The sequence below is a fragment of the Equus caballus genome, chromosome 7 (genome assembly GCF_041296265.1).
Source record: "Equus caballus isolate H_3958 breed thoroughbred chromosome 7, TB-T2T, whole genome shotgun sequence".
Taxonomy (NCBI): domain Eukaryota; kingdom Metazoa; phylum Chordata; class Mammalia; order Perissodactyla; family Equidae; genus Equus; species Equus caballus.
The window spans coordinates 81237216-81256738 of NC_091690.1; the positions used below are offsets into that span (position 1 = coordinate 81237216).

The 19523-nt window shown below is 41.3% G+C and overlaps 1 protein-coding gene across 5 annotated transcripts; it reads left to right on the forward strand.

The window, feature by feature from the left end:
• Window positions 1-309: 309 nt before the first annotated feature.
• Window positions 310-18813, forward strand: WEE1 (WEE1 G2 checkpoint kinase). 5 transcript variants are annotated; one of them, XM_070274756.1, is made up of 12 exons: window positions 407-1134; window positions 2537-2742; window positions 3243-3306; window positions 3742-3914; window positions 4662-4783; window positions 8730-8876; window positions 11995-12090; window positions 12180-12265; window positions 13379-13549; window positions 13636-13781; window positions 14948-15036; window positions 17641-18813. In XM_070274756.1, exons 1-12 carry the CDS (start codon window positions 559-561, stop codon window positions 17643-17645), a joined length of 1881 nt encoding a protein of 626 aa, XP_070130857.1. In that variant the 5' UTR covers window positions 407-558; the 3' UTR covers window positions 17646-18813. The 5 variants fall into 5 exon arrangements, with proteins under 5 accessions (XP_023501799.1, XP_070130857.1, XP_070130856.1 ...); XM_070274755.1 differs by having other exon boundaries at window positions 18651-18813; XM_023646031.2 differs by lacking the exon at window positions 17641-18813 and having other exon boundaries at window positions 310-1134; window positions 14948-16279.
• Window positions 18814-19523: the final 710 nt, after the last annotated feature.

Consider the following 19523-nt stretch of genomic DNA (forward strand, 5'->3'; position numbering starts at 1 on the left):
GCTCGGCCTGATGGAGCCCGGCTCCCCTCGCCCCTCCCCGAGGGCCGCCTCGGCTCCCCAGCCCGGCCCCGTCCGGGCGGCGCCGGCCCGGCTCCCGGCCGTCCCGCTCACTCATAGGCCCGCGGCGCCGCGCCCGCCTAGGCCTGGCCCCGCGCGGCCAGGGGGGCGGAGCCGGCGGGTTCCCGCCAAAATCGCGTAGCTGCTCCCTCCCCCGCGGGCTACGTCGCGCCCTCCTGTTTTTTCAAACCCGGGGCTGGGCGGGGATTGGTGGGCCGGGCGCTCACGTGGTTAACGGTCGCGGGAAGCCGCGGAGCCCGAACCTGCGGCTGGACCTGCGGAGAGCCCAGCCTCGGCGCCCGGGCCGCCCCGCCTCTGCCGGACCGTCCGCGCCGCCGCCCCGAGCGTCCCGGAGCTCAGCCCGCCGCCGCGCAGTGTCGCCGCCGCCGCCGCTGCTAGGCGCGCCCAGTCGCACGTGGCGGGCCCGCCCCCTGGGCCGGCCGAGCCCTGGACTCCGCGGGCCCCGGGTCCCCGGTCGTCCGCCCCGGCCCCAGGGACACGATGAGCTTCCTGAGCCGGCAGCAGCCGCCGCCGCCCCGCCGCGCCGCGGCCTCCTGCAGCCTGCGGCAGAAGCTCATCTTCTCGCCCTGCAGCGACTGTGAGGAAGAGGAGGAGGAAGAGGAGGAGGAGGGCAGCGGCCACAGCACCGGGGAGGACTCGGCCTTTCAGGAGCCCGACTCGCCGCTGCCGCCCGCGCGGAGCCCCACGGAACCCGGGCCCGAGCGCCGCCGCTCGCCCGGCCCGGCCCCCGGCAGCCCCGGGGAGCTGGAGGAGGACATGCTGCTGCGCGGCGCCTGCACGGGCGCGGACGCGGCGGGCGGCGGGGCCGAGGGCGACTCGTGGGAGGAGGAGGGCTTCGGCTCGTCGTCGCCGGTCAAGTCGCCGGCGGCCGCCTACTTCCTCGCCAGCTGCTTCTCGCCGGTGCGCTGCGGCGGCCCGGGGGACGCGTCCCCGCGCGGTTACGGGGCGCGCGGGGCGGCCGAGGGCCCCTGCTCGCCGCTGCCGGACCAGCCGGGCACCCCGCCGCACAAGACCTTCCGCAAGCTGCGCCTCTTCGACACGCCGCACACCCCGAAGGTGAGGCCGCGGCGCCCCCGCCCGCGCCCCGCCGGCCTTTTAAAAGGGCCGCGGCGCCAGGAGCCGAGCGCGGCGCTGCCCGCGTTCGCTTACATAACCGCCCGGCCGCGCCCCCGCTCGCCCGCCCGCTCCGCCACCGAGAAAGTTGGCAGCCCCTCTCTCTGGCCCTGCCCAGAAGTTGGCCGTTAAGATTGTGTAACTGAACAATGGGCCTCGCCTGGAACTGCTTCATCTTTCAAAGGGGCCGATCGGCGCGGGCCAGGGGGCCGGCGCTTTACCGCCCGCCGAGCCGGGGCCGCCCCGAGCGTGTCAGCCCGGAGGGTGGCCCCGAGAGGGTGGTTGGGAAGGATGCTGGGGGGGCGCTGGCCCGGCCACCCGACACTCCCGGGCGCCGCAGCCATCTGGTGCCTTTTAAACGCAGTGATCGGTCCTGTAATTTGGGCGGCGCGCCCGGGAGTTCGGTTACCAAAAAATTTCCTGCGCTTATCGTTTCGTGTCATGTGGTCTTTGGGGGGAAGGTTTGAGGTATGGAGGGACGCTGCGCTTCGACATGGGAGAAGAGGCTGGCCTTCCGGGCGTTTACAGTCTTTTAAAGACTAGTAAATAATCCGGGGTAGCGTTTAGGCCCCTTCGGGGACGCAGTATTTATTGGGTGAGCGTTTGGTTACACCCTTGGGTTTGCAGCGCCCAAGTCTGGTCAGCTCAAGTGTAATGATTAGGAACGTCCACGTCTTAAAACCCAGCACTGGGATGGTTGCTCAGACCCTTACACTTTCATCCTGTTGGTGATGGATCTTAGAGAATTAGGTATTCAGCGCCTGTTTGTTGAAGGGGTGCTGAGTATGCCGATGAGCACTTCTAGAACTTGAGAAGTAATAGCAGATGTTAAAACGGACGCTTCCCGAAATTAAGATAAGCATCGCATTTGTAAGATTGCTATGGAAAACGTACCTTTTTCAGTGAGTCAGTTTCAGTACCGTTAGTCATAAACCTCGGGAAGTCGGGCGCTTTGAGCGCTGCAGTTTATTAGCCGGCTTGCCCCGGGCGAGATCCCTCTGGAAGTGAGGGGAGGAGTCGGCGGAGGTGGCTTTGTAAGTCCCGTTTAGAAGGGGGGAGGGGAGCTTTTGTGGGACTCCCTGACTGCTTTCTGTCTGGAGATGGATTGAGGAGGTTTGTTCACTTGTAGCCCCTGGAATGAACTTAGTTTTAGTCTCATTCATACTTTTGTTAGGGTTAGAGACCTGTTTTACTTGGCCGTCTTTTTCAGAAAAGATCCATCTTCAAACTGCTCAGTTAACCACTGTTTGTTTTGCTTGAAATATAAACAAAGTCTTGTGATGAAGGTTGTGTTGAGGAGGCTAAATTTTTTTGGATCCTAAAAATTTTATTTTTCCCCTCCTAGAGTTTGCTCTCCAAAGCTCGAGGAATCGATTCGAGCTCTGTTAAACTCCGAAGTGGTTCTCTATTCATGGATACAGAAAAATCAGGAAAGAGGGAATTGGACATGCGACAGACGCCTCAAGTGAACATAAATCCTTTTACTCCAGATTCTGTGTTGTTTCATTCTTCAGGACAGTGTCGTAGAAGAAAGAGAACATACTGGAATGAGTAAGTTGTTTATTAGTCAACAGTTTAGCTTTCCAACCGGCGGAGATTGCTTTGGTATACTTAGCAAAATCTAATTTCAACCGAATGAGTGGAAGTTTATGCTCTGAAATTGTTCCCTGTTACTAGCACCTAATGCTCAGGACAGAGAAAAGGGAAGTAATCAGCTGTGGAAAGGAGTGATGTGAGAAAGGAAGGACTCAAAGGCCTAGGTGGCTTGTAGGCGGTCTGCTGGTGTCGAAAGTGAGGCACACAGAGAAAGTTGACTTAGAAAGGCTTTAATTTTGGTATGTGTGGTGGTGGCTTCCGGTTAATGAGCATATCTCTGCAGGGACATCATTTTCATCCCGAGGTCTATCTTGTGATTACACAATTAAATGCTTTCTTTTCTGTGTTTATTCATTAAAATTCCATTTCTCTGTTCACCTGTCAGGTAAAGTTTTGAATCTCTAGTTGACGTATCTGTCAGATATGTTAACAGAAAAATACATAATATTTTTCAGTTCTTGTGGTGAAGACATGGAAGCCAGTGATTATGAGTTTGAAGATGAAACAAGACCTGCTAAGGTAAATAGCTTTTTCTTTTCTTGCTATTGTTTCTGAAATTTGATTTTCTACTTCTTAACAAGTTATCATATGTACATGTTAAGTAAACATTAAAACATAAGATTCTTAAATTTTACACATTATGCTATCACCATAGTGAAAAATCTTTTTCTTTTTTTTTTTTAAAGATTTTACTTTTTTTCCTTTTCTCCCCAAAGCCCCCCAGTACATAGTTGTATATTCTTCATTGTGGGTCCTTCTAGTTGTGGCATGTGGGATGCTGCCTCAGCATGGTATGATGAGCAGTGCCATGTCCGCGCCCAGGATTCGAACCAACGAAACACTGGGCCACCTGCAGCGGAGCGTGCGAAGTTAACCACTCGGCCACGGGGCCACCCCCCGAAAAATCTTTTTCATATCTTTGTATTATGTATATGGATACACTTTTTATTACAGAGAATTACAATTACTGAAAGCAATATGAAGTCACGGTACACAACAGAATTTCATGAGCTAGAGAAGATTGGCTCTGGAGAGTTTGGTTCTGTGTTTAAGTGCGTGAAGAGGCTGGATGGATGCATTTATGCCATTAAGCGATCCAAAAAGCCATTGGCTGGCTCTGTTGATGAGTATGTATTAAAAATTTTGTCTTTTGCTCTTTTGTTCCCTGTGGTGTTGAAAACATTAGGGTTTTAGATGATCAAGTACTGAATTTAATTAATTCTTTAATCTGTTTTTTTTTTGAGGAAGATTAGCCCTGAGCTAACATCTGCTGCCAATCCTCCTCTTTTTGCTGAGAAAGACTGGCCCTGAGCTAACATCTGTACCCATCTTCCTCTACTTTATATGTGGGATGCCTGCCACAGCATGGCTTGACAAGGCGTGCCATGTCTGCACCCGGAATCCAAACCGGTGATTCCCGGGCTGCCAAAGCAGAATGTGCACACTTAACTGCTGCGCCACCGGGCTGGCCCCTAATCCTTTAATTTTTGAGAAGTTATAATAATTTAATCAGATCCTTTTCGTTTTGTACCATTAGTCCTTATGGACTTGGTAAAATAATATGAGTAGTCTGATTTTGGAGTCTAACTTAAATTTCTTATTTCTAGTAGTATCCATGAATTCACAGTAAAATGAGAGTTTCATCTTTCCTGAGTCCTAGGGCCAGCAAGGTTCCTTCTTTCTAACTAACATTCTTCTTTAATGGAAAGCTTTGGAAAACTCTGGTTAGAGACTCTTAATCCCCTCACTCTTAAGTAAATTGTTCTTCAGCATAATGATAGTTAAGTTTCTTTTATGAAGTTTCAGATAAATTAATTCAGTTTGGGCTTGAATAAAAATGATTTACCATTCTCTTAATCTCAAATTTCTCCTAGGCAGAACGCTTTGAGAGAAGTCTATGCTCATGCAGTACTTGGACAGCATTCTCATGTAGTTCGATATTTCTCCGCATGGGCAGAAGATGATCACATGCTTATACAAAATGAATATTGTAATGGTGAGTGATGTAGTGGTTCCCTTGTAAACTTATGAGCCCAAGAAAATGAATACCGAGGAAGTTTTTATTTTTTTCTAAAGTCTTGCTTTGCTTCTCTCTCTTTTATCTCTCGTAAATTCAAAGATCAGAAGCCTAATATGAATTTCAAGTGCAAGTAGTGCCTACCTGGAAGTTAAGATTGTGAAAACCTTGTCCCTTCTACCTCGGTAGTAGAACTGTGCATATTATTTATGTGCCTGTCCCTTAAATTAAACTGATCTTCTTGAGAGGACAGTGGCCTTGCCATACATATTTTGGTATCGCTAGCACCTACCACAGCGTGCGTGGGATATAGTAGGTAACACAGGCTTCCTGCGTCTAGCCTTCCCTTTCCCTTTCCTTTTATGTGATGCTAAAACTGATGTTCGTTACTCATAAAATGACAGTGGCTCTCCATTGATCTGAATTCAGGCATTCTATAATCTTGCCCCAACTCCTGTCTATCCAACCTAGTTTACCAGTGGAATCCACTAAGACTTCGGTCAAGTAAGTTATGCTCTTTCAGTTCTCTAGCTGTCCTCTCTCCCTCCTTTCCCCCCAAGCAAGCATGTATAGAGGTTCAACTTTGGACCTCTGGATAGCTTTCAGTTTCAGCAAGTCCTTTAAGGACCCACTGGAGTCCCTCCTTTTTTGTTAAACTTTTACTGAAATCCTGATCTCAATTGCAGTTCTTAGAGACTTGTTATTAAATACTCAAATATTTATATATAACAGATTTTGATTTTTGTATATCTTCTATGAATATTAGAGAATTTAGAATTTAGGGAACACTTGAGATATTAAAGATGGTATTTATTGTTTCTTATTATTTTTTCTTTAAATATGACCAGCCATCACACAGCTTTTGAATAAATAAGTCGTATAAATAGTGGATTTAGGTTTTCTGTATTTAAAAATAATGAGTAAAACAAAAGTAAAAGACCCATTTCTCACATCTGACTTCTCACTGAGTTGTCAATTTATTCTCTATACTTGAAAGAACATAAGTGCTTGGTATACAGCATTGCTGCTAGTTTGTTTCACACACCTCTTGATATGTTTCTATTCATGCTATCAAAATATTTACGTGGCTGTCTCCTTTGGCCTCGTGTATTATTCTGTTTCTTAACCTTCATTTTTCAGTTACTGCATTTAATATAGTACAACTTGACCGTAATGTCTTCTCCACTGCATTTTAGCTAGGCGCCATCTCCCTTTAGTTTCCTTCTCTCTCTTGCCTTGTGGATGTGGCTGGTTCTCTTAACAAGAATTTCAAATAGCAGACCAGGGATCACAAATTTGTGACAACCTACCAAATACCTGGTTTTGTAATTCCGATGATTTTGAGAAAACTCTTGGGCCTGGGGGCGTGGGGAGGACTGAGTGGTCTTCCCACCCTCTCAGATTACGAATACCTTGTCCTGTAATAAAATTAGATTTTAAAATAATCTTTTGAGACAGTTTACTATTTTTTAGCAGTATACAACACTTAAAGGATATAGATCTTTAAAAAATAAATAGACCTACCTGAAACAGGGCTGCCTCTTGTATGGCTGTTTATTCTGCTTAGATGAAAGAAAATAAGGCTATCTAGATAGATTTGTGAGCTCTTCTTTTCTTATCTTTTATTTCCCTTTTCCACTATTCTTCTCTCCACATAAAACTTTTTGCTTTTTTGCTGAGGAAGATTGGCTCTGACGTATTTGTTACCAATCTTCCTTTTTTTTTTTCCCCTCCCCAAATCCCAAGTACATAGTTGTATATCCTAGTTGTAGGTCATTCTAGTTCTATGTGGGGTGCCACCACAGCATGACCTCTAACAAGCTGTGTCTAGGTCCACGCCCACGTCCAGGATCTGAACCATGAACCCACAGCCCAGGCAAAGTGACTTAACCACTTGGTCACAATCCAGCCCTCCTGTAAAGCTTCGAATGTCCTAAAAATAGGCTTGATCTTCAGGTCCTTTCGGAAGTTTTGCAGTTCGGAGACAAACATTCTGTTTTCATTTGTAAGTGTTGATTAACTGATAGCCTTTATTGAGACTGAGTTTCCTTGTTATCTCAAACAGTCATTTGCATTTTAAGCCTTTTGTCTTGGTTTGGTGATAGGCAGAAATTTCTACCCTTGATAAGCAAGTGTAGGAAAATGGGTAGGGGAAGAGAACCTGAAATACCAGATAGATGAGTGTTTTGCTCTTCTCACCCCTCTTGGCCTTTCAGCAATGAGATGGAAGGAACGGGCCCAGCTGTGGTTGCTAGACCCACTAAAAAGCAGCTGTGTTCTTTCTTATTACACTTGATCTAGGACTTCAAGCCCGCCTGTCTGACAGGCTTACTGACCTGCTCTCTTCTAGAGCCCTCTTTTTCTCGAAGTTCAAGATTTGTACAAGTTAAGTATGGAGAACATACTTAAGCCTAAGATATCCAGGTGTGTGATTGCTTTTTATTTTTAAACCACATTTGACATTTTGTTATTCAGTCTCGTTCGAGTTGCAGGACCTCTTTTCCTGACTAACATACCATTTGCCTTCCTGATTTTATTACCCTGGCTCTGATTTTATTATTCCTAACTAAGCTCTAAACAGAAATGGGTTTTTTTGTTACACAACACCTCATTTCCTCTGAGATAAAATACAAACTTATAAAGGTTTTAATAAAACTTACAAAGTTTTTAAGAGTATGAATAGGGGCCAGCCTGGTGGCATAGTGGTTAAGTTCATGTGCTCCACTTCAGTAGCCCAGGGTTCACAGGTTTGGATCCAGGGCACGGACCTAGCATCACTCATCAAGCCATGCTGTGGTGACATCCCACATAAAATAGAGGAAGACTGGCATAGATGTTAGCTCAGCGACAATCTTCCTCTCACACACACACACAAAAAGTATAAACAAATTAGCTGATTGGTTTGACTGGTTCTATAAAAGCATGTTATGTTCTCGTTGATAGTAAGAGTAGTATAAATTAAAACCATACCAAGATTTAACTATAAAATTTATAGACTGTTGTCAAGGGTGTGGGAAAACAGGTGTTCTTATATACTAATGATGGGAGTATAAGTAAGTACAGACTTTTCTCTGGGGGACAGTGTGTGTGTGCATGTGGAACCACCCTAGGATTGTCTCCCAAAGCCCCAGATCCCCATGGGCACGTGCTAGCAGAGTTTAGGTACTAGCCATTTTGAAATCAGAAACTGACTGTGTTGTGATTTCTTTTATGTAAACTTTCAGAGGCAATTAAGTTTTGGCACTGACGGTGTGAATACCAACCATAAGCCCTTTTGCAGAAGGATAAACAGAGAAATGGCCCTCTCAGCCACAGAAATGTATTCTATGTGTAATAGTATTACACACACACACACTCTATGCCTGTATAGATTACATTGTACATACCCTTTGGTCCAACAGTTTGTTTCTAGTAGATGTTCTAAATATGTGTGAAATGACCAATATATATAGCAGAGGCTTGGAAATTATTTTAAAACATCCGTCAATTAGAGGACTGGTGAATTCGTTATCATTCAGTTATACAATAGAATTCTGTGGAGACATAAGGAAGGGGTAATATATATATATTGGTAAAGAACAATCTTCACAATAATGAAAATATGTTATCATTTGTGTAAAATATGTTAGCATTTGTTGAAAAGAATACATAAGAAACTGGTAACAGTGGTTTACTTTGGGAAAGAGCACCAGGTGGGTTTCTGGGGTATATGAATGAGACAGAGACTTTTCATTTTGTACCATGTGTAGGTATTACCTATTGAAAGAATAAATAAAATTTTGATTTCACAAGCAGTTCGAAGGGAATAGGTCCTATAAAATGTCACTTTCTTGGTTGAGTCTGTGGTCATTCAGTAAAGATGGAAGGGAGAAAAATAAGAATATATCAGAAAGAATAAAATGCTGATTTTCCCCTTGTTTGTTAGGTGGAAGTTTAGCTGATGCCATAAGTGAAAACTACAGACGCATGAGTTACTTTACAGAAGTGGATTTGAAGGATCTCCTTTTGCAAGTTGGCCGGGGCTTGAGGTATATTCATTCAATGTCTTTGGTTCACATGGATATAAAGCCTAGTAAGTATTATAGAGACTCTGACCTGTGTTCCTTAGACTTATAGAGAATAAATTACTTCATGAAAACGTAAATGTTTTACTATGTTTTTTCTGTGTTAGTTTTAAGAGACCTTTGACCCACTTAGTATTTTTTAATGATTCCCATTTACCTCTTCCCTTGCTGCCCTGAAAGATTTGAGGAGATAAACTCATTATTATTAAAAGTTGGGAAAAATTTGCTGCAGCTTATGGGAACCACATAGTCTCCAAGTGGGACTGTGATGGGGATACTGAGAACCTGTATTTAAAGCCCTTCTCTTCTGCTAGTCTGTAGAACCATAATTATAAATGAATGCTGGTGCTGCTAATAGGGTTATTAGCATAAAATGAGAAACGTGAAAGTTTTGAAAACTTGATTGCTGTACAAACATTGTGGTCTTTCTAGTCTGTAAAAGAAATAGTAAAATTGTTACTATATGACTCAGAAAACAAAATGACACGTGTATTATGATTATAACTGCATGAAAAGGTTGCAGGTGAATCAGGGCTGGAGAGTATAGAAATATAGTGGTTTTGTTTTTTCTCTTTACTGTTAGATCATTTTTCAGCTAAAAAAAATTGATTGATTTTTATATATAAGTGGCTCCAGTAGACTGACTATACTATGACTCAGAACAACCTGAAAGTATTCTTTCAAAGGCTTATGAGATTTCAAACTGAAGGAGCAGTGATACTAATCAAGGTGTAGGCCTACATAATTTTAGCTTAAATTACAACACAATTTTATTACAGAAGCAGTAGTAAGTACATTGTAAAAGTATTTAAAAATATATACAAGTCTGACTAAAAGAAAAATTAAATCCCACTCTTCTATTAACCTTTGGAACTACAGTTATAAAATAATGTCAGTGCTGCTAACAGAGTTACTAGAATAAATTGAGATGAGAAAGTCCTTTGAAAACTTCAGTTGCTATGCAAACATGGTGGTATTTCTAGCCTATAAAATACCATGAAGATGTTACTTTATTCAGAAAACAAAATGGCACATGCATTATGATCATCTTGCATGCAGGGGCCTGCCTGGTGGCTGAGTGGTTAAGTTTGCACTCTCTGCTTGGGTGGCCCAGGGTTTCACCAATTCGGATCCTGGGCATGGACATGGCACTGCTCATCAAGCCATGCTGAGGTGGCATCCCACATGCCACAACTAGAAGGGACCCACAACTGTGTACCAGGGGGCTTTGGGGAAAAAAAGGAAAAATAAAATCTTTAAAAAAGGAAAAAAAAAAAAGGATGCAAGTGAATCCTACAATGATATTAGTGCATATCCCTCTCATTTTATCAAAATAATACCATAGTGTACATACTGTTTTATAACTTTTTTTAAAGTCAACTATCTCTATTTTTCCGTTTGAGTAAATGTTTATCTCATCTAATATCCAGATCATATTAAAATTTTTCCCAGTTGACCCAAGTCATTAACAGTTGATTTGTCCAAACTAGTATCCATTTCAGAACCATGTGTTAGATCTGGTTATATCCATTTTCCTTTATTAGGTTTTACTCTTCCCCTACTTTTCTTTTTTTTTTTTAAGATTTTATTTTTCCTTTTTCTCCCCAAAGCCCCCCAGTACATAGTTGTGTACTTTTTTTAATTGTGGGTTCTTCTAGTTGTGGCATATGGGATGTCACCTCAGCATGGCTCGATGAGCAGTGCCATGTCTGGCCCAGAATCCGAACCGGCGAGACCGTGGGCTGCCAAAGCAGAACACACGAACTTAACCACTGGTCCACGGGGCTGGCCCCTACTCTTCCCCTGCTTTTAGAAAATAATAATAATACAGTCCTTGTCTTGCAAGATGTCCTTTCTTCTGGATTTGACTTGTTGCTTCCTTGCATCATTTAGCTTATTCCTTTTTCCCCTATATTTCCTATAAATTCAAAGTTATAACTAAAAGGCTGATGGATTCAAGTTAAACATTTCATTTTAGGCTAGGTTTATTTTTTTTTTCCTTTTTGCTTGAGGAAGATTCATCCTGAACTAACATCTGTGCCAGTCTTCCTCTATCTTGTATATGGGTCACTGCCACAGCATGGCCACTGACAAGTGGTACAGGTCCACACCAGTGCACTGAACCTGGGCGGCCAAAGTAGAGTGCCCGAACTTAACCACTAGGTCATGGGGCCGGCCCTTAAACTAGGTGTTTTTAAGTTGAATTTAATTAGGTTTTTTTTTTAATCGATGGAAATGTGTGTGATTCAGGAGAATTCAAGTCATTTTACACAACTTATTTTAATTCTGTGGGTTATGTGAACAATTAACAGCTCACTAAAATTTTTATTTTCAAAAAATATATATATTTGGACTGATGGCAGTAAATGTAAATTAGTAAAGTTTGCCTGTACTCATCCATACCTTGTATGGTCAGACAAACATAGTAGTCTCTCATATTACAAGCACAGGAGTTGAAAATATTAAAGCATGTCAAGTTTAAAGATTTCAAATTTACAAATACCACCATAAAATAAATGGTCCTATGAATAAAGCAAAACTGGAAAATGACTGCAGGGATTGTACCATTTTTAAGTTCACTACTATACTAATAAAACTACTGAAGTGAAATCTGCCACTGAAACTTATGTTAATCAGGAGCATCCCTGAATTTGAAGAAAGAAAGTGGGTGTGCAGTGGAAAAGTGAACCACAAAGCCACACTGGGGTGTAGGTGCTGTATGGTCAGCCAAACTCAATAGCTATGTGACTCACTCTTTTCACACCAGCTTTGTAGCGTTAGATTAAAATTTGTGCTCTGGCAGCATCACAACTGGTACATTATTGCCTTTTGTGTTGTTTCTAAGTAATTAAAACTGCTGAATATCAATGTGTAGATGACAGGCATCGAATGCAGTGGTTTCCATGTGTTCAAGGACCAGTGGTAGGCCAGAAAATATATTCCTGGAAAATACAGCCCCAGTTCCTATCCCCTGAGATTCTTATTTTCATTTGGTTTGGGGTAGAACATATAATACTCTACGTATTGAAAAAAGTATTCTGGATGATTCTGATGTATGGCCTTGTTTGTGACCTTTGGTTATAGTATTAATTGTTAGCGTGACTTACGTAAATAACTGTTTGACAGGCAATATCTTCATATCTCGAACCTCAATCCCAAATGCCGCCTCTGAAGAAGGAGATGAAGATGACTGGGCGTCCAACAAAGTTATGTTTAAAATAGGTAAGACGAAAGATAACCAGGCTATTACCTTAAAAGAGAGAGAGAGGCTGTTTTGTTTTAACTCTTGATTACTTTTCCAATACTTGTAGGTGATCTCGGGCATGTAACAAGGATCTCTAGTCCACAAGTTGAAGAAGGTGATAGCCGTTTTCTTGCAAATGAAGTTTTGCAGGAGGTAGTGTTTCTCCTTTAATAATGCTCTTTGCTTTGTCACACTTATCAGTTGGTAGAAGAGTATAAATGCTGACATTAAAATTTTAAGCTGGTAACTAGTGGAATGGTAAGACAAAATAGGAAGTCCAAACCATCAGCTGGGGGTATTCACTCTAGTAAAAGTCAGTGAAGGCAAGGATTTCTAATACTCAGCAGGGGTGATGTCATGGTAAAGGAGAAGCCCTGTACACTGCTGGTGGAACTATAAAATGGCACAGCCTTTTTGGAGAGCAAACTGTTGGTATCCATCAACATTTTAAAATCGTGTACCCTTTGACCCAGAATTTCCATTTCCAGGAGTCTCTTATACAGAAATATTCACATGCAAACAAATTGAGAACTATGTAAATAAGTATTTAGCAATAAGGGAATGATTAAGTAAAGGGCACATAGTTAATTATACGATTTCAAAAAGAGTGTGACGAAATATTCCTCCTTCAGAGTTTTGAATGAAATTAGAACAAGTAGAACAAATCGATTGTATGACCCCTTTTTCCTTTTTATATGTCTATTTGTGTCTTGCGTGTATATGCGTGTTTGTAACTCGTCAACGTGTGTATGTTTTCTGTTTTCATATGAATTCCCCTGCAGGGATAGGAGTTTCTTCTGGCAGTTGAATTGGGCTAGTGAGGAAGAGGAAGCATTTACCTTTAGAAATGTATTTACCACTCTCCCCACCTCGGAGTGTGTATTACTTTATAACTTAAGAAACATCTCCCAAGCCAGCCCTGGTGGCCTAGTGGTTAAAGTCTGGTGCTCTCACTGCTTCAGCGGCCTGGGCTCATTTCCCGGTCATGGAACCACACCACCCATCTGTCAGTTGCTGTGCTGTGGCCATGGCTCACATGAAAGAACTAGAAAGACTTAACAACTAGGATATGCAACCATACCCTGGGGCTTTGGAAAGGGAAAAAAAAGAGAATTTCCCCAAATTTAGCTTGCTCTCTGAATAGGTTATATATGGCATTGGACATTTTAATTTAGTCCTGTTTCTTACCTAAATTATCAAGATGTAATCTTGACTTTATTTTGACCACTTTTTTATTCCCTTAAAAATTTTTTTTTAATTTTACAGAACTATACCCATCTACCAAAAGCGGATATTTTTGCCCTTGCCCTCACAGTGGTGTGTGCAGCTGGTGCTGAACCTCTTCCCAGAAATGGAGACGAATGGCATGAAATCAGACAGGGTAGATTACCTCGGATTCCACAAGTGCTTTCCCAGGAATTTACAGAGTTGTTAAAAGTGAGCATTTATATATGAAGTGTTTTATTGACACTGTTCATTTTATTAAATCACATCTTTACCTTAATTTTACTTCTCTTGTTAAGGTTATGATTCATCCAGATCCAGAGAGAAGACCTTCAGCAATGGCACTGGTAAAGCATTCAGTATTGCTCTCTGCTTCTAGAAAGAGTGCAGAACAATTACGAATAGAATTGAATGCTGAAAAGTTCAAAAATTCACTTTTGCAGAAGTAAGTGAAGGTTTTTTTGTTTTGTTTTTAGTTTCTGATTAATTCTCAAATTTTAATGAGAGATGATTTAGGCTTTCTGTCGGTGAAGGATATAGTGGTTTGGCATGTTATACAGTTAGTTTAAGGACTTCTGCCTTAAATTAGTATGTGATCTATAAATTGGTGTTGTTTCTTTTCTTTTCTTTTTTTTTTTTTGAGGAAGATTAGCCCTGAGCTAACTGCTGCCAATCCTCCTCTTTTTTTTTTTCCTGAGGAAGACTGGCCATAAGCTAACATCCATGCCCATCTTCCTCTACTCTATATGTGGGATGCCTACCACAGCATGGCTTGCCAAACGGTGCCATGTCCGCACCCAGGATCCAAACCGGCGAACCCTGGGCCGCCAAAGCAGAATGTGTGCACTTAACCACTGCACCACCAGGCCAGCCCTTGTGTTGTTTCTGAACTTTAAAATTAACTTAAAAAATTTTAAGACTAGCATATATTTGTAAGTGGTGATAAATCCCCAAGCCCTAAATCATAGCAGAAGCTATGTGAGCCAGTACCAGTCTTCTCCCTCCTAACTCTCACCATAAATGTTGTGCTTGAAACATTCTATTCTACTTATTTTTATGAAAGGATGAAATTAATGTCGATTAGCTTAGTAGATGATTCTTCTATTGGATCTGAATGACCTTTGACATTTTCAGAAAACGGGTTGGAATGATGATTCTAACGCATTTGCTTTATTCCTACCACTTTGATTCTAACCTAATAAAACTGACTTGAAATATTAAAATGTTTAACCACTAGTTTGATAGCAGTCATAGTTCATACAAATAGGAAGTAGAATTGTTCTTTCATCTCTATTATGTAAAGATATTTTCTCAATATGAATTAGAGTTCTATTTGAAATTATTTTTTATTAAGACCCAAAGTCATTACTAGCATCTTTATTACTTGTGTCCAAGTGTATATGATATTTTAATTCTGAACAAAATAAAGCCATTTCATAAATTCAAGTTGTTTGAGCAGAAGCTGGTTTTATATTGTATTTTTCCTTTCCTCAATTGCGTCGTGCAAAAATCTCCCAACTGATAATATAGTTTGTGTTTGGCCTCTTAAGATCCCTTCCTAAGATTAATACAGTAGGTGAAAAGTCTTGTTTCGTATTTTTATGTTCTTAGAGAACTCAAGAAAGCCCAGATGGCAAAAGCTGCAGCTGAGGAAAGAGCCCTCTTCACTGACCGGATGGCCACCAGGTCCACCACCCAGAGTAATAGAACAGCTCGACTTATTGGAAAGAAAATGAACCGCTCTGTCAGCCTTACCATATACTGAACTACTCATTTCCCACCTCCCCCAAAAAACTGTGACCAGAGGAAGCTAGGTTGAAATCACTGCTAGAATCCTGTTTGCAATTACTTTCTCAATCGGTGTCAGTAGTTTTACTGAAGTACCTTTTAGGACTTCTATGTGTGAATTACAGTTGAAAGCTGTATGGTGACCAGTGCTATGTCAGGCTTTGTCTAGTCTTAGCAGTCTGTCTTCTCTAGGATGTCGGTCACTGTTGGATGTTACACCGGCCTTTCCAGGGTTAACCACTGTGGTGGTGTGCTGCTTATAGTTTGCTGTTGTGTTGTCGTAAAAGGTATCTTTCCCTGTGGTGGTGACCTGTAAAAAGGACTCAAGGGCTTTATTACAAACATATTCTCCCTTCGAAAAGGGAAATGCTAAGAGACTCAGTACTACTCAGCCTTCAGTGTACCTGTGTCAATCTTATATTTCTTCTTTTTAATTGTGAATTATACTTGTATATCCAACTGGGAGCACTTTGTAGGCACTGCATCAGCCATGGAATGATGATTCTGTGGAAGTATTGCCTTGTGAATTTGCTGCTATTTTAGTTTTGTCTTTGCTGTAAAATTGTAGCATTAAACAATCATCGTTGTTAATAGGCTTTCTTTTGAAAACAATTATGTGAAATATGTTGCTGCTCTTGATGAAAAGCAGCTATCTGCCCTTTTTTTCTTTGAACTTTGAAGCTAGTGCATTGGAGAAATGCACCCTTTTTTCCCTTTGGAATGCTGTATTAATGTAGTATAATTATTACCGGTTTTGTAATTTTTCCTGATAATGCCCTTCCCTGACTCTTTTTTAAAATGTTTCCTCCCTCTGCCCAAGTTTTGTACTTGATTGTATTATTAGTCTGTTTTTAAATGTTTTGCCTGGTTTCTCTTCAACATCTGTGTATATAAACTAATCTTGGTGTTACTGTACATAGCTGTTTGAAATGCCAGAATGACTTCTGACTATTCCAAGCTTTTCACAAAATACATTTTATCTGTGATTAGCCATTTGACTAATAATACTGGCTAACAGATACTGCAAAAAAAAAGAAAAGAATTTGTCTATTGTTTGTTTTCCTATTAATTTTGGTTTAAAACATGTTTGCACTTGTCTCTTCGACTTGTGTTTTATTAACATTGATTGGCATATTAAAAGTCACTCTGAGCTCACCTTCATTGTCTAAATCTTTGTACCACACCTATTTTCTACTGGTTTATCTCCATTATCACTACATTAGAGTGTAATATATATAAAGTACTAAAAGCAAAGGGCACATTTTTTTATAGAATATGAAACATTAATTATTTAATGATGAGCTTTAGTCCACATTAGCTACGTTTAGGGATTTAAGAAAAGTTTACCCATCAAGTTGAATGTTTTTTGTCATTATATATATTTAATATTTTCACATCACGTTGTATGTTATGCATTTGATCTGCTAGAAATGTAGTGTAATGTAGTTTAAAATAGCTTTAGATTATTAATATAATAGCCGTGAGTCATAACTTTCTAATTGGAACTGAGTCACAGAAGAGAGTTTAAAGTGGGGAGGGTTTTAACTCACTAAAGTGGGCTAGATTTTAAGAATTGAGAGTGCAAATTTAAGTGACAAACAGTGCTAATTCTATGTGACGTCTTTTTCTAATGGAGATTAGCACCCCAGTGTAAGCAGTGAAGGCCTCTGAGCAGATGAAAAGGGATGTAAGATCCTGTGCTTCTTGATCATGGGTGCATCGTTTCTCTTGATTAGGGTCTGTTTCTTCCTGCTATAAATGTTTCTAACAAGCTTGATTATTTTAACTTTTAAGCTTATGGCATATTGAAAAGCACAATTTAGAGTTGTGAGAGGGATTGGTGCAGACAGGTAAATTAGACATAAAAGCTGATAGATGTGGCTGACGGAAAACCTAAAAAGCTTCATAGGCTGGAGCAGGTAACTCACATTCCAGTAGTCACTGAAGGCAAAGCTATAAAAATAGGATAATTGGTGTTCTTAGGATCACTCTAAGTCATTAAGGTGCATTTTTCTAGTGCACTGGCTTCAAAGAAAAAATTGGTGTTTTTCATCAAAATTGGCAGTAAGTTTTTCACGTATTGTTTAAGAATATTAAGTAGAAAAAATCTGGTTTTCAAAGAGGGAATTCTTAAGCTGTCTGAAAGCTGATATGAAAGTTAGGCGCATATTCAACACAGGATACGTATGTCGAGTGCCTTCTGTGTGCCAACTGGCAGACAAAAGACCAATAAGAAATAGTCTTTGCCCACTAGGGACTCAGGATGAAATAGAGGAGGCCCATTAAACATAAAACGTGGTAAGTGCTGTGTTGGAGGGAGTGTGTAAGGTAGAGTGATGGCTCAAAGGCCAGTTGGATACCTTGGGAAGATGCTGGGGGTAGAGCCATTGTACTAAGAGTAAGGTAAGAGTAAGGAGGGCCTGCATTAGGCCCCTGCTGTGGAGGAAGCTGGGGGTAGGGATTCCGTTAGACGGGAGCACTGCACATTGAACAGTTTTTGTTTGTTTTTATAACAGAATGAGAACTTACTAGCATAACATCAAGATTGGAGGAAGCTACAAGTGCTAATATTGAAGCATTGAAGAACTTTTCAGAAAATTAAAATGCAAAGGCCTGTTATTGTTTGAGACAGATATTTAACATTGATAAAACTGTTTTGGAAAGCTGATTTAGTAAGGAAGAAAAACTTTAAATATTGACTATGCAGTTGGGTAGGAGGAATCACACATTGCAGTTGACTACAAATTGAAACTTGCCTTACCTTTAACTGAACTTGATCTTGCCAAGAATCCACGGCAGTCCCCTTTAGTTAATGAACTAATGATTTTTGAAGAGCCAGTTCTCAAGCTTTGATTTTCACTGTTCCAGAGGTGAAGAAATAATGGCATTTAAAAAATTGATAACAGCTGGGTTTGGGTCATGCTTTAGGCTGGCTCCTCGTTCTTAAGTAGCAGCATCCTGACGTTAGTAGTTTTTCCTCCTCCCCAATTCATCTGCACAAAGCATCTCACTGACTTTAGCCAACAGATCAAATCCGTTGTTGCATCCTTAAGGTATTTTTATTTGTGAAAAATTTAAAGGCCAATTAAAGCACTCAACAAGGAGGATGGATAAAAAAAGAATTTTGGAAGTGTTTTGGATGTTGTGAAAATCACAAGTGAAGCTTGGAGCTAGAAATTTGGGAGAAACTGCCTCATTCAGTATTTTGAAGGTGTTTGTATAACTGTAAAAAGCATCACTGAAATTGATTGACATTGCAGAGTGAGTGGATCTAGAAGTTTCTCCTGCAAACCTGATTGTATTGTTAGAAATTTCTCAGAAGCTCAGCAAAAAGTAGATTTTTATAAAAATGGAAGAGTAAAGACATCATTGAAACTGTCCCTCTCCCAACGTTTAGCTTTCAAAACCTTTGAGAGGCATTCATCTGAACATTATTGAGCTTTTTTTTTCTTTGTCGCAAATGACCCTAATTTTCAATGCAGTTCAGAGGTCTCTGGAGTAAGGAAAATATCTATTTCTGCTCTAGGAAGATTTACCAGGAAAAGATGGCATGTTCTGTCCAACTTCATTAAACGGAGAGTCAGAAACCTCGGCCAGTCCAGCCTAAGAAGGAAAATACCTCAAAGGAACATTTCTATCATAGTTCTTACTGTTTAGTTTTATATGGTTAATAAATATTTTGAAGAGCATATTAATTTGTTTTGAGTTTTGACATTCTTACGGTATGAAATGGATTTCCAGCCTGGAATTCCAGTTTATGCCTGCTAATCCATTATGCCGATGGGAAATTGAGGTTCAGTGTACAATGACTCCGTTCAGGATGACTATCCAGGAGAGGAGTCACCTTTTCGCAGATGAGACTATCGAGGCTCAGGTGAGTTAAATAATTTAGGAACTCAGTTTGGTAAGTAGGAGAGCCAGAATTCCACCTCAGATCTCAGAGCCAAGAATCATGGCTTCTTCCAGACCCATGAAAGTTGAGGACAAACACTAATTGAAATGATGCGGGGACGGCGAGCTGAAGAGTCGAAAGAAAGATTTCTTGGACTCTCAAAGGTCTGGGAGTGGTGCTGTTTTATTTAGAGAATAGTATGGAATAGCATGGGGACAGGACCCACGGGCAGTCAGAGCTCCTGCTGCTGCCCTGCGTTGAGTGTTAGGGCTAAATTTATAAGGCATGGGTAAGCGACTTATTTTTACTGGAAAAAGAAAAGATAATGTAAAAAGTCATTAAATGATTTCAGTGCAGATGGGGTCTGGTTATTGTGCGGTCGTATAACTTTAGATACGAATCTGGTCATATAGATCGGCATGTAGGTGAGGATGCCCTGGGCTTCTCTCCCTGGGGCAGCCCTAATTCATACCATAAAAATCCACCGGGTCATATAGTTCGGCATGT

Excerpts from the sequence above, each read along its gene's own strand:
- WEE1 (XM_070274755.1), top strand. The coding sequence starts at position 559 with ATGAGCTTCCTGAGCCGGCAGCAGCCGCCGCCGCCCCGCCGCGCCGCG. Across the intron at positions 2,743-3,242 it reads AAGAGAACATACTGGAATGA|TTCTTGTGGTGAAGACATGG; the intron begins GTAAGTTGTTTA and ends AATATTTTTCAG. Across the intron at positions 15,037-18,650 it reads CACCAGGTCCACCACCCAGA|GAAGATTTACCAGGAAAAGA; the intron begins GTAATAGAACAG and ends TTTCTGCTCTAG.